At 43.9% G+C, this 13,844-nt stretch overlaps 3 protein-coding genes across 3 annotated transcripts; 1 reads left to right on the forward strand and 2 right to left on the reverse strand.

Annotated features, from left to right (window-relative positions):
* Positions 1–1,662: 1,662 nt before the first annotated feature.
* Positions 1,663–4,993, forward strand: inavaa (innate immunity activator a). Its single transcript, XM_076090951.1, has 9 exons — positions 1,663–1,726; positions 2,180–2,313; positions 2,445–2,567; positions 2,660–2,894; positions 2,990–3,043; positions 3,201–3,405; positions 3,573–3,719; positions 3,811–4,483; positions 4,901–4,993. The coding sequence occupies exons 1-9, from the start codon at positions 1,663–1,665 to the stop codon at positions 4,991–4,993; spliced, it is 1,728 nt and encodes a 575-aa protein (XP_075947066.1).
* Positions 4,994–5,697: 704 nt separating this feature from the next.
* On the reverse strand, positions 5,698–10,046 carry LOC142953916 (uncharacterized). Its single transcript, XM_076095248.1, has 13 exons — positions 9,022–10,046; positions 8,862–8,925; positions 8,709–8,781; positions 8,573–8,600; positions 7,928–8,068; positions 7,681–7,812; positions 7,152–7,299; positions 7,034–7,074; positions 6,891–6,941; positions 6,659–6,801; positions 6,452–6,574; positions 6,032–6,145; positions 5,698–5,957 (listed from the first exon to the last, which is right to left on the reverse strand). Exons 1-13 carry the CDS (start codon positions 9,031–9,033, stop codon positions 5,807–5,809), a joined length of 1,221 nt encoding a protein of 406 aa, XP_075951363.1. The 5' UTR covers positions 9,034–10,046; the 3' UTR covers positions 5,698–5,806.
* A 151-nt stretch (positions 10,047–10,197) lies between these two features.
* rpl10a (ribosomal protein L10a) lies at positions 10,198–12,499 on the reverse strand. Its single transcript, XM_076095252.1, has 6 exons — positions 12,415–12,499; positions 11,935–12,006; positions 11,773–11,853; positions 10,942–11,090; positions 10,665–10,837; positions 10,198–10,409 (listed from the first exon to the last, which is right to left on the reverse strand). Exons 1-6 carry the CDS (start codon positions 12,417–12,419, stop codon positions 10,239–10,241), a joined length of 651 nt encoding a protein of 216 aa, XP_075951367.1. The 5' UTR covers positions 12,420–12,499; the 3' UTR covers positions 10,198–10,238.
* Positions 12,500–13,844: the final 1,345 nt, after the last annotated feature.

The following is a 13,844-nucleotide window of genomic DNA, read 5'->3' on the forward strand; positions in this document are numbered from 1 at the left end:
ACCCGGCTGGATTCCTGTTGACGTCTTTTAGTTTGAGATCGCTGCAGCACGGAGCCATGTGTCTGAGAGTACGGCGGGCCTTCGACCTTACACAGTTAAAGAAAAAACTCAGCACTGTTCCTTTCCCCCACCTCTCACTGCAGCCTTGTCTCAATATAGGCCCAACAACGCCGCTCAGCCCTGAAGCAGAGCTGTCAGCAGATATTGTGCCCACAGCAGATTATTAAGGCCGGTGGGTGCATACAGGGCCTTTGTTGCAGTGTTGTTTTACTGACTCGAGCTGCCTGCGCCTCATTGTACTATATGGCTGCTCATTGCTGCGTCAGTTCACATGAGTTGTGGTGGTGAATGGGTCAGGCCAATAGGATACACAATAATATCCTGTCTCTCTCAGTGTCCGGCTGGTCCCCACAGGAACAGGCCTGATACCAATCTCAAAACACAGAGGACGAGACGGGAGTTGAGGATTATACACGGCCGCCTTACAATCACAGCCATTCATGTCTGTTTTCATGTCACCTTTATTGCTCTCAAAAAACACAGAATTGACTTATGAGCTTTGTTTGCATGATGTTAATAGAGATCCTGCTCTAGGAGTCAAGTTCATGAAGTATAACTTTATAAACATGTGTCATTGAAGCAATAAGGGAGGCTAATAATCATGTTAGTGCCTGTAACGCTCCGCTGGCCTTCTGCAGGAGAAGTCTAGGGTGGTGGCAAGCATGTGAGCTCCAGAATAAATTCATTGACCTAAAAAACTGAGAGAATAAGGGCAGCAAGCTTTCTCTCTCTCGCCCCGGAGGCGATTTCACCAAAACAGCCGCACACATAGACCCACTAGCCGTGTTTTTAAAAGCCTCGACTCATCCCTAAAATGTTTATTTCCAATTTGTTGTTGTCATTGTTGTCCTCTTCCTTCTGTCGTTCCTCTCCATGTCTCGTGTTTTTTCGTTCACCGTCAGTCAGACGTTTGGTGCACAGCAACAATGGAGCCGAGCGGGCCATAAACCCAAATTGTTTGTTTGTGAACGTGTGTTGGTGAAATGTTGCACAGGAGTCAGCAGGGACCTTGTGATCTGATGCTGCGTAGACAAGCCCAGCATTGAGACATTCTTCCACTTCAAAGCCCCCCCAGAGGGCTTTCTGGACACTGGTTGAATAGGAGCCGGGGGAGGGGGGGTGTGTGGAGGGGAACAGGTGCAGTCCATGAGTGGGGTAATTCCTGCTGCCATCTGCTTTCTTTTTCGGGGTCCGGGCTCTTTAAACGCCCTCTGACACGCCTCATGGCGACACGCTCCCCTAGCCAGCCACACGGTGCCCCGTCACCATGGCTCCCCGATTCGGATTAACCCCTGCACATGTGCCGAGTCAAGCATGGGGGTCTGCCTCTTTTGTGAGGGAGCATGGGAGGGAGAAAGCGGTGGAGGAGGAGGGAGGAGGGAGGAGATGGAGAGCTGCATGGATAAGTGTGTGAAAGGACACTCGCCAGTCACTCACTTTTGTTAAGTAAAGCAGCAGCAGGGAGCATGAGTGAAGCCATGGGGTAGAAACACAACAGCAGAGTCTGTATTCTTATAAGGGATCCAGCTCACTTTTACTGACTTGGGTCATATCTGCTTATTTCAACAGGTACTTTGGAAAAGTGAAGTGCACACAGTCGAGATGACAGCAATCGAGAGTAAAGAGGAGATCAGCGACACTGACAGCGGGATTATCGTCCACTCCGGTAAGAACATCTGATTTCCACGTCTGTCATCTTGTAGCTGAGGGCTGCATGATGACAGCAAGCTAAAGAAAAAGTTGCATCTCACATTGTTGTACTTATTTTTATATTTCAACAACTAATTCTTCCCTCAGCTATAGGATTCAAAAACATTTAAGTGGAAACTGTGAATAATTAAAACGGTCTAATGGTCACAGTTTGCAATCATTTAGTTTGCAGAGGCGAAAGCAGATGTTAATTTTGATTAACTTTATCATCGCAAAGGGAATTCCATTCACAGTGTAGGCACATTCCATGTATGTGTGTTAAAAATGTAATGCCAATAATAAAAATGTAATGCCAATAATGTAATGAATTTCTGGGTCATCCAATCGGAAAATGAAGTACATTATCTCCAGTAAAAATAGTGAATATTTATCTCTGTGCCTGATCTGATCTTCTGTGTGTTCACTGCAGGTCCAGACAGCCCCACGTCGCCGGGGAAGGACTCGACCACACACACCAGAGCCCTGAAGCTGAAGCACCAGTCTCTGGAGGAGCGTCTGGAGCTCTGCCTGCTGGAGCTCAGGACGCTCTGCATCAGGGAGGCCGTGAGTAATGTCCAGATTACAATACTGCACATACTACCAAGCTATTATTTAGGGACTTTGTAATAGCTCTGAATGAGTTGGTAAAATTGCATTTTGTGTGTAAGGGTCACAGATTGATTTTTTATCCACAGGAGCTGACTGGTAAACTGCCCTCAGACTATCCTCTGATGCCCGATGAGAAGCTTCCTCTGGTCAGAAGGAGGATTGGAGCTTCCTTCAAGCTCGACGAAGGTCTGATCCATGTGGATAAACAGGTATGGGCCTCAATCAGCGCTCACTATTTTTGTGGAAAAGAGATTACAAATCATCAGCTCAAACTAAACGTCAGAATGTGTGCTTATCGTAGGATTCAGAGCTCCAAGTGCTGGAAACGGACTTGGCTCTTCAGCGGCAGATTTACGAGGCGGCCCGCAAACTCTCCCTGGAGGGGAAGCTCAGCAAACCACAGAAGAAGAGCCGGCTGCAGCAGTGCAAGAGGGAGGAGAAGAAGGTGAAGGATCTGCAGGAGGCCGTGTTCCAGCACAGGATCAAGAGCGAGTGCAACACACCGCGCATCAGCAGCTCAAACAAGCAAAACAGAGGTGAGTGACGCTGCTGCCCTCTTCAGGCCAAAACGTCATGAACACATTCAGTGGCTGCGATGGACACTTTTAAAATGTTCCCTCTCTGCATGCAGATCTGTGCATGTCTGACGACAGTTCCCTGTCTGATGTGGTGGCCCTGGATGATGGTGAGCGGAGAGTTCATTCGTACATATTATATTCTGAGGATTATCATCACTGATAGACATGCTTAGATTAAAACATACAAAAGAAGTATGAAATAGAAGGATGTATGAGATATTTTGGAGCAGCATGATACCGACTGTTCTCTGTGATCATCCACAGATGTGGGCCCTCTCTCTCCTCCTGTGTTGGGCACTTCCTATTCAGACCCCCTCCAGCTGTCAGCCACGACCCTGCAGTCGTCAAGTCAGCTGAGTGTGGAGTATGAGCGCTCTCCCATCCAGAACTCTCCGTGGAAAGAGTCCAATCTGGATCAGCCTTACCAGAGGGCCACAAACCCTCAGTCTGTTTGTAGCAGCAGGTCCAGGTACGAGTCTGACCTGTATTAACTAGCCATTGAGCACACAACTGCTGTCCTAACAGGACTATAAGAGAGAAAATGAAATGAAAAATGTGAGCTTAGTGTCAACGTTCATATCTCACAGGATGCATTGCACATCTCACATCATCGTCTCCGTTTTTTGTTGTGTGCAGTAGTCCAGCAGGAACCCAGATGTCAGCAGAGAGCATCATTCCTCTGTCTCAGTTTATAAAGAAAACGGCGCTGCGTCTGAACAACTCCACCAGCGCCCCCTCCACCCCAGAGCTGCACGTACGCCGCCAGGGCTCCCAATCCTTCAGGTACACAGAGAAGTCCGATTAGTACACTAACGCACAAAGAGCACAACAACATGCCCACTGTAATTTAACAATTCCACATATGTCTCCTCAGACTTCACAAAAGTAAGCCACCTGCTGACACGGAGAACAACCGAGGGCGAGCCAGGCTGCCCCAGCGACGCTTACTGGCTGACTTCATGGTGCGTTCTTCAGAGTACACTCCCTTGCGCCCTTACCAGTCCAGCTCGGAGGACAGCAGCTCGGAGCACTCGTCCTCCTCCTACATTAGCTCTCCTGGCGGGGACGCACCCACTGAGATCCCAAAGCTCTGCCCGCCGCCTTACGGATTCCACGTTGGAGCACAGAAGAAAGGGCTCTCCAACTTCGCCAAGAACACCAACCAGACTCAGTCCGGCCCTGGGTACGTCAGACCAAATGTAGAAGATGGCCCCCTCTCCCCTCAAGACCTGGACATGGGAAAGTGCTTCCTGTCTTCTCCTCCTGTGGCACACAGCCCTCAGCAAAGACAGTGGCAGGGCGGAGCCTCGTCCACGAGGACAATCCCGAAGCCCCCTCCGCCTTACACCAGGGTGGTGCGAACGCCCTCGCTGAACGAGTACCCGAACCACGCCATCAGGCTGATGCCCAGGGACATTGTGTCGGAGGAGTTGAAGTCATGGCATCTGAGGAATCAGCTGCAGAAGTTACGGCCAGGCTGCGAGGATCAGCAGAGCTCCCTGAGTGTCAAGAGCCCCACTTCTCCTCATCTGCCTCCATTTAAACAGGTCAGTACTGATCATGTTACAACAGTAAAATAGGAGTAACACAAGAGTGATTCTTTTCTTAACACATTGATTGATTGTTTGGTCAATAAAACATCAGAAATCAATGAAAAATGTCCACCACAACTTCCACGAGTCAAATGTAACATCTTCCAACGTCTTGGTTTGTCTGACCGACAGTCCAAAACCCCAAAATATTGAGTTTGCAATAAGATTAAGACATGAAAAACAACAAATCCTCACATTTAAGAGGCTGGAAACATCATATTTCTTGACATTTTTTGCTTAAAAAACGACTGAAATTGATTAATCGATTTTTAAAATAGTTGCTGAATTATGTTCTTTTGATCAACTAATCAGATATAAAATATATGTATGTTCAGAATGTGTGAGCTGAACACTGATTCCATGTTTTCACAGGGTTCGGGTAATGTGATTCTCCAGAGAGCTGCAGACGGGACTCCAGTTCAGTGGTTCATTGCGGAGGATGCTGAAATCGTGAGCCAGGTGTAACTAGGACCTCTACTCCTCCGCAGGAGGTTCAGCACGATGTGTGTTACCCCTCTCTATTTATTTCTGTATTTATTACGGTTGTGGACTCTCTGTGAGATTGTATGTTGACTTGATGCTGAAAACGTAGACCTATCGGGACTCCGCTGAGCACATTTTTCTCGTCTTTTTAATTTAAAACATAATATAAGGTGGTATGCCAGTTTTATTTATTTTAAATTGCTTTCTAATAGATGCTTCTAAAAGTTCTGAGGTGAATTAAGGTTCAGACCAAACCGATTTAAAACACAGATGCTGAAATTATTTTTGTGTCTGGCACACATTTTGCACATGAAATTCATCTACAGTAGTTTACGAAAAAAGTATCCCCATTCCTAATATAATGTTTTATGTTATACTATATTTATCTTTTAATGAGGGTTTCCCCCTGGCAACATGAAGATGTATTACTAAAATGTTATATAGTTAAAATTTAACATCTAGCCATGAAGTGAAGTGAGCTGAATCTTAACGTTTGCTGTTAACTCTTTAATTAATCACGGATGCCTTTGAGGAATGTTTTTACTTCAGTGTGGTGTTTTCTGACTAACTAAGTGATTGTATCAGTTTTGATATGTTTTGTATATTTATAATAAAAAATGCAGCTGAACGTGAAGTTTGTGGCTTTGTTTTCTAGAAGCTAAAAGAACAAATTGAACAAACAAAAGAGTCATGAACAGTTTAATATTCAAAGACTGATACAGACGTTTCAGCTGGTCTACACACTGGATGTTTACAATCCAGTTACAGACTATAGACGACCTCCTGATGGTACATTCACGGCTCAGGCGCTTCATCGTGAGGCTTCCACAAGAAGCAAGTCAGCGTTACGACGCACAAAAGCACAAACAGGTACATGCAGAGCAGCGCCCAGCGACAGCGGTACAACCAGTGAGCCAGAGGACGATGTCGCCACAAGGATCCACACCTGAGGAGAGCAGTCGGTCAGTGTCCACCGGAAAGAATCACCACAGTCGTCTTCTGAAACACATGTCGACTTACGTGCTCACAGAAAGCCGTCGGTAGATCTTTGTCGTCTTTTTATCCTTGTCTGCTTTTTTCTTTGATAACGCAGCTTTGCCCTTGTGTCTCTGACGCGAAGTGTCCAGAGGGGAACTGCAACAAAGACAGGTACGTTACAGTTCTCCCAAATACAGTGTCAATGCAATGTTACAAAGGGACGATGGAATAATAGAAAAAACTATATTGTATACTGGTGTTAAATGTGTAAAGTGTCTTTTAGTCACAGTTCACAGCAGTAAAAGAGCAGGTGTTACTACTGACATTAACGGTGGCTGTTAATTAAGGCGATGAATTACAGCATCGTCAAACATCCAGAGCTTCAGCAGGGTTGATGTTTACTGCAGGTAGTAGTATTGTGTGGCATTTCTGCTATTTTGTTCGTGACCAGTGAGTCCATACTTTTTGTCGCGTAACTTTCTGGTGGCCTGTTGTTTAGATGGGAGACACTCGGGGCTGAGGACCGGAGGTGGAAGAAGCTCAGCAGCTAGAGCTTCTGACAGAGTTTCATCTGGATCCAGCGGCCTGAAGAACACATGGAAAAGGGAAATCAGGAGGTGACGCACATTTGCTGATCACTTGGTTCCAGATACAAAGTCTCTAGCTGACCTGTCATCAGCAGGGAGGCTGTAATCCGTGGTCATGGCAGAGCAGCTGGACTTCAAGGGGGGAGACGAGCAGGTGAGGAAGGAATCCTTGCTCAAGGACCTTTCGGGAAGAGCTCTTTTCTTCACGTCTCCCTTTATCTTCTCCTGTAGAGACAAAGACGAAGACGCTCGACTCGTTTGGGTTTCTGGATGATAACAATTGTAAAGAAAGTTCTCTAAAGAAACCTCCTTACCTGGATTTGGTTGGGAATTAGCGATATGCTGAGTCTGCGACGAACGCTGCTCTGAAAGATCACAAATAAAAGGCAGATTGAAGTCATGACAAGGAAAGTGTTCCCATATCAGATGGGACAATATGCCGCACATCTGCGTATACCTGCTGAGAGTTTTTCTTTCTGCTGTCACTTTCCTCTGGATCTAGAACGAGAAATTCAGTCAGATATTGCACATGACGACAGAGCAAGACGAACAGCACGAGACAGAGCATCAGAGACCTGGCGACGCTCTGGGGTCGGTGCTCGAGTTCTGCTGCTGGATCGTCTTCTTGGCCTCCTCCAGCTCTGCCACGTTTCTGTCATGGTGTCTCCTCAGGTTCTCCACATGAGCCACCATGAGCTCCACCGCTCGACTCACTCGAGCCTCCTATCAAAGACACAAAATATCATACAAAACCAACACACCTGTTGTTGATCGCTTTCATGTCCGTACATGCATTATAATGTGTGACAGATCAATATTAACAAACTGTAATGCATAGATAGAGAGATTGTGTTGCTGTGTATGCAAACAGTGTACAAAAAGCGCACAAACTTTAACTTTGATTGTTGCTTATTTAGTGAATAATATGAAATGTTATAGATTTAATCTTTTATGGGTGATTCTTCCCTCTGAAACTGTTTTATTTGAAGGATTTCTTGAGGCTTAAAGTGGTGAAAGTATCACAGTTATTCTAGGGCCCTTTTTTGGCGCCCCGACCCACAGGTCGTAAACCACGTTCCTAAGTGTCACTGAGCCATCCAGTACCTGGTGCACAGCGCCGAGCACCTCCGCCGTGTTGGAGATTCGTTCCACGGTCCCACCGAGGATGTCCAGAGACAGCTCCAGCCTCTGCAGGATCTTACTGCGCTTACTGTCCAGACACAGGCCCTTCAGCGTCTGAAATCACACACACACACACACACACACACACACACACACACACACGTGTACACCTGCTCTATGGTAGCGTCATCAAAGCGTATCTCACATCATCATCAGCCATTTACTGCACCTCCAGCGTCTCCCTGCCTCTGGTCAGCTCCAGCTGGATGTTGTCCTCGGCCAGGTTGCGGGCGTGCTCCTCCGCCTGCAGCCTCTGCTTCAGGGTGTACTGATCACAGCGGGAGGCCACGGCGATCTGAGAGAAGGCCGCCTGGGAGCAACAACATTCATCTTACATTTCAGATGTAAAATGAATACGTTTTTATCTGCTGCTTGGATATTTAGCACAAAATCAAGAAGTATATTCTTCAAAATCCACATACAGACAAGATGACAACTAAAACTTAAATTTAAAGGATCACAAGTGTTCAAGTCCGTCTCCAAGAAATAGTCGCCTGCCCTATGGACATTGAAACATGTTCCTGGTTGTTGTAATCATTTCTCCTGTTCATACAGGCGTTTAAAAGACAAACATTTGAATACATATTTGCATAGGACTGTAGGTTTCGTCTCTCATCATCGCTCACATTGACAGAGCTTTAGGAAGAGATCTTTTAATGGGAATAATGATTATAACAAGCAGAACCTGTTCATTTAAAAGCAACTAACAAACATGCACACATGTAATATATGAAGTACATCAAAATACACATGCAGGCTAATTCAAAAGAGGAAAAAACAGCATGTAGTGTGTGGTATATCATGGGGACCTTACCTCCAAATCTTTCTCTGACAGCTCCACACTGTCAGAAACAAAGACAAGTGACAGTGTGACGGAAAGTCAGATGAACTCGTGTTATTAAAGGTCTACTATGACAGGCTGTGTGGCAGATAAACATCACACTGGTCACCTGTCGAGGCCGACACGCTCTATGATGGACAGCTCGTTCCAGCTTGTGATTGGCAGCTCCTCTTGACTGGTTTCTGTTGAGACACAACCCAGTTTAAATGTACAGCCATGATACTGGTTCCTGGACTTTGTGCGAACATTTTAAAGCTGTTACCTTCGTCAGTGTCCTCACTGTCCCGCATGGTGAACGGGCTGTAGCCGTTTGTCTCTGCATCAGGCTGAAATTAGTTCAGAAACATTTCCTCTATTACGAAAGATACAATCATCCCATTTAAAGCCGTAACCAGGTAGGACAGCTGGTAGATTTGACTCACCTGAGCGGTCATCACTACATCAACTTCTGTCTTCTCAAGAATAATCCAATTGTCTTCCTCGGATTAAATCATTCAAATCCTCTTCACAGTCAGCTCTGGATTTCTCATTGATGCTGGAAACACAAATATATTCGTGGAAGTTCCCGGCCGTGTTTTGTTCATTTCTCCCTCTGCCTTTCTCCTGCACTGAGAATAGATAATCCTATTAGGAGATCCACAGTCAAACCAGAGCAGGAAGACCGCCCAAGAGGCTCATGGGTAGCCTTGGATTGTACCGGTTGCTGTGTTTTTATCTTTGGTAAATAAAGGCTGGTGTTGACCCAAGTGATGAACCAATTATCACTCACTGCCCTGTGAAGGAAATATTTGAGTCCCAACTATAAACTTCACTGAATCCAAACACTTCAAAGGGATTATTTAACTGTTCTTAAATTGATTGGATGCATGGACCCTTACTGTACACAACATTTAACAGTGGCATACAAGCCCCAACTGTCATTTTTTTACTAATGTTTATTTAAAACAATGCTGTTTTATGCAAGTCATAAAATATATTCATCATGCACCTTTTCATGAGTCTGCACATATTCATTATAATGGCCCACAAATAACAGTCTGGCTGCTGAAGAGCCCCACTGATAAGATCAGCTGATTCAGAACAGCAGCAGTTACTTTTTCTCCCACAAATTAGATAATCATTTTATATCTTTAATCACTGACTAAGTATTAGTTTGAGGGATAATTCTGTTTACAGCATAGAGGAAACTCAACATGGTTGACCTTCACATTACCATCTAGCGACGGGCCGAGAGGCTTAGTAGCGACATCCAAAATAATTTGTAAAAATAAATGCCCCTTGGAAAATGATTCGTCAGCAATTTAAATATATTTGAGTAGACGTGACAGGTTTTTCTCCCCTGTACATTGATGCATACGCTGCTAAGATCAATGAACACAATCACTACTTTAGTGTTAAAACACATTACGGCTACAATCACCTTTAATTTTAAACCATTGACAAAAGAACTAAAACAGCTTCTTTGTTTTGTCCCTACATAAGCTCATTCAATACATGTTAAATATAAAGGAGGCCTTACATTGAGAATAGACACCTAGTAGTTCATAGGCGTGATGTTTACAAACAAACTGACAAAAGAAAGTCTCAGAACAGTGAACTTGGAGCATCTCCACATGTTTATTGATAGAAAAGTGGTCCTTTAGTAGAGGCGTTGGGGTTTGCCCATGGTGCTCTTGACGTAGAGGGCACGCACGTTCTGCCAGTTCTTCTTCAGCAGAGACACGAGGAAGTTGACGGCGAGGTGGATGTTGTACACAAGCTCATCCTCAGTCATCTTCACGTGTCCTACAGCCACAGCCAGACACAGAACCTACAGGATAGAGTGACAATTAATACATTATTCAGTCACCCAACAACCAGTTTCTTAAGTATAACAACGTTCAGAACAGTAAAATAAGTCGGGATGCACCAATCCAACCGTTTCAGTCCGGATAAAGAGAGCTGGGCTTTGATTATCGGCAGATACGGAGTACCGATCCACTACCAGTTTGTGATTCATGAGCTGTATATGCATGTGTGGGAGTGACGCGATCATTTTTTTGTTTTTGAGTATTGCTGAGCGTACCTTCTTCATCTGGAACTTGATGGTGGATTTGACCTCATCCACCTTGGTGTTCAGGTTCTCATTGTGGGTGAGCAGGGAGGGGAACTTGCCAGCCTTGTTCAGCCCAGGACCCAGGATACGAGGGATCTGCTTGATCAGAGACTCAGAGGCCAGGAAGGCATCGTACTTTTTGGCTAGAGAGGGGGAGTGAGAAACACCAACGTTAAAAAAAATAACCTGCAGGACTTCAATCATCACAAATCAGGCGTTGTTGCGAGTGAGAAGGCCAACTTCGTACCGAGCTTCTTGACCATCTTCTTGTTCTTGTTGAGCTTCTTGAGAGCCTCGATGTCCATGTGCGGCAGCTCGGCGACTTTGGCTTCGTCACAGTGCTGCTGGTCTCCCAGGACGCACACGGAGAACTTGGGCCGGGGGAGACTCTTCAGCCTGCAGATTTACAAAGCAGGTAAGAGACGCTGCTCACAACCCCACACCAAGCACAAGGGCATCAGTTGGAAGTAAGGCAGGGTACGGTTCAGACTGCACAGTCTGCATTTCGGTGGTTTAAATGAAAATTCACACGTGCTCTTCTCTAATGCATACATCACGCCATACAGGCCAATTAATTTTAAGTCATCGCTCTGGTTTACAAGCTTCTTTTGTAGATCACCTGGAAACTAGACGCAATTAATCTTTGGGATGAAAAAAGTTCTCTTCTCTAAAAAACAAATACTCTGCCATCCCCAAATGACATCTCCCTCATTTTACTACGTAATAGAAGAAATCTTACCCATACCACCATTGTGGCCGGTGTCCAGCTGACCTCTTTGTAATAATTGGTCGGCTTGAGGACATGAACTTAGCAGCTCAGCCACTCAAAGCCTCCCCTCATGTTTTAAGACCCAGGGTAGGGGTCCGTCTGCTTCACCTCCACCAGCAAGGCTGGGTCGGCTCAGTCAGACTACCCAGAGTACTTCTCCATGTCTGCCCCTGGCCTGTCTGGACTTTTGGCTTTCACTTTTAAAAAGATTTCAGCAACTAATAGCCATATTTACAGGGTGTTTGTATCCTCAGACAGGGCTGGAAGCACACAGGGAAAAGGTCGGGTGAAACAGGAAAAGGGTCGAACCTGACGGTGCCGGAGAAACGCTTGTCCTTCTGGGGATCATAGTTTTTCAAGCTGATCTGCAGCTCCACAGACTCCGTAAACCTAAAAAAAGACAACGTTAAACATCGTCGGCCATTAACGCCATTTATCTCAAGGCACAAGAGGTTTAACACATGGACTCACTTCCTTGACTTGGTCAGAGAGCCCTGCAGGACCTCCTTCACGGCTTCATACAACGTATCCCTGGAGACCTTACTGTAAGAAAAATATCAGAAAAGATATCGAGGCAGATATTAGCGGAACACCTCCATAGACCCAGTTACCTCCGTTGATCTACGGCGGCAACAAAATCACAAAATAGGTGAAAAGTTGAAAGATATTCTCATAAATATGATCTGGGAGAGTCAATATATACATCCGATGCATGATTGTTTTCTAAAACACATCCTAAACGTGTGGATGATGGAGGATTGCATCGGGTGTCCTGACGTTATCGCGGCAGCTGAGCCGGTTCCGTCCGTTACATTTAGCTTCACCCAATTCTGAATAAATGTACTGAATAACACATACGATAACAATACGTAATACTTAAACGAGTATTGCAGCTCGGTAAATGTGGAAACAGCTTATTATTTGACATTTATTAGTTAAACTGAGTCTAACCTCATTTTTGCGGCTCGTCCCTCACGACTCACTACGTTGAAAAGGAAGCTCAGAGGGAAGTTACGCAAGATAAAGGCGCCATTGTGTGCACGTCATCAAAAAGCGGCGAAGAAGTTTTTTTCCCGCAACTTTATTGGCAAAATTCAATACATTCATTAAATGGATTATATATGTTCCAGTTTGTTTTAATTAATTATAAGAGTTGCAGTAAATACATCGTAGTATAGATATAATTTTAAAAATAGTAACTCAATTGTACAACAAAAAACTAAATTTAGGTAAAAAAGAAGAATAAGAAAAACGAAAATCCTCAGGGTCTACTAATTTGAAATATCTAAATAACATAGTTTTAGCCAATTCCTTACTTTCAAGTTTCAAGTTTTCAATATTAGGATAGTGAGATACTTATATTGATTACTTTTATTAATCAAGTTCGGTATGTAAGTTGTATCTGCAGAGAAATTAGAATTGTTAAAAGTGAGTGATACATCAATCTTTGTCATGAGTATGATATATTTTTCTCTTTCTTTTATTAGTTCACCTAAAAAAAAAAAAATAGCCTAGCATGAAAACAATCTAAGACATGTTCATTAGTTTCCCCTTTAAAAATAATGACTTTGTATAATATCTAACTTGTTTGTTATATCTGTAATCCTTTCTTTAATACATATTTGCTCTGTGAATAATATTACATCAAAATGATGCCGATGTGTGCTGTGCTCAACAAAATAAATTGACAAAAAGGAGATAACTTTTCATAAGACACCTTTCATGCAGGTGGCGTAGTTCAAAGTGCTTTACAATAAAGTGAAGAAACAAGTGAATAAATAAAAAAAGGCAAACAAATGTGCAAAAAAACAAGCAATCAAAAGAACAAAAAACAGGCAGCAAATAGCAAGAACAGACATGCTAAAAACAATAAAACATAAAAGATGAGAATAAAACAAAATAAAAGTCAAACTTTAAAAAAAAGCAATGTTGAATAAATGCGTTCTACAATTGTCGTTTAGAGATGTTCACAACTTAAATCCTTGGGTCGGTAATTCCATGGTAAAGAGTTAAAAAAGGCAGAGCTAGTGATTTTATTTGTGATAGTTTGTATTTTAAAAGATCTAAGAGGATGCAAATGATTATAAAACAAAGAATTAGTAATGTAGGCGTTTCCCAAACCACAGGGATCCTCGTAAACAAACATAAGAATGTTAAAATCAATCCAATAGGACACTGGGAGCCAGTGAAGGTTCAAACTGGTGCAATGCGCTCTCTCTTGTTCAAACCTGGCAGCTGAGTTTAGAATTAATAGCTTTTCAATAGATTGTTTTTGAATATCTGTGAAGAGAGCATTACAGCAGTCTAATCTACTTGAAATATAAGCATGAACAGGAATGGGAAGAATCTTGGGGTCCCTTTTTGCAATACCTGGACTCAAT

Source organism: Anarhichas minor, unplaced genomic scaffold, assembly GCF_050575085.1.
Source record: "Anarhichas minor isolate MPS153535 unplaced genomic scaffold, ASM5057508v1 ptg000003l, whole genome shotgun sequence".
In the NCBI taxonomy this organism is placed as follows: Eukaryota; Metazoa; Chordata; class Actinopteri; order Perciformes; family Anarhichadidae; genus Anarhichas; species Anarhichas minor.

Coding starts and splice junctions, on each gene's coding strand:
- rpl10a (XM_076095252.1), bottom strand. Junction 11,091..11,772: donor CGTTTCTCCGGCACCGTCAG/GTTCGACCCTTT, acceptor GTAAATCTGCAG/GCTGAAGAGTCTCCCCCGGC. Junction 10,410..10,664: donor TCAAGTTCCAGATGAAGAAG/GTACGCTCAGCA, acceptor TCTATCCTGTAG/GTTCTGTGTCTGGCTGTGGC.
- LOC142953916 (XM_076095248.1), bottom strand. Junction 8,601..8,708: donor GAGCGTGTCGGCCTCGACAG/GTGACCAGTGTG, acceptor TGTTTCTGACAG/TGTGGAGCTGTCAGAGAAAG. Junction 6,575..6,658: donor AGCCTCCCTGCTGATGACAG/GTCAGCTAGAGA, acceptor TGTGTTCTTCAG/GCCGCTGGATCCAGATGAAA.
- inavaa (XM_076090951.1), top strand. CDS start 1,663: ATGACAGCAATCGAGAGTAAAGAGGAGATCAGCGACACTGACAGCGGG. Junction 2,568..2,659: donor TGATCCATGTGGATAAACAG/GTATGGGCCTCA, acceptor TGCTTATCGTAG/GATTCAGAGCTCCAAGTGCT. Junction 3,406..3,572: donor GTTTGTAGCAGCAGGTCCAG/GTACGAGTCTGA, acceptor TGTTGTGTGCAG/TAGTCCAGCAGGAACCCAGA.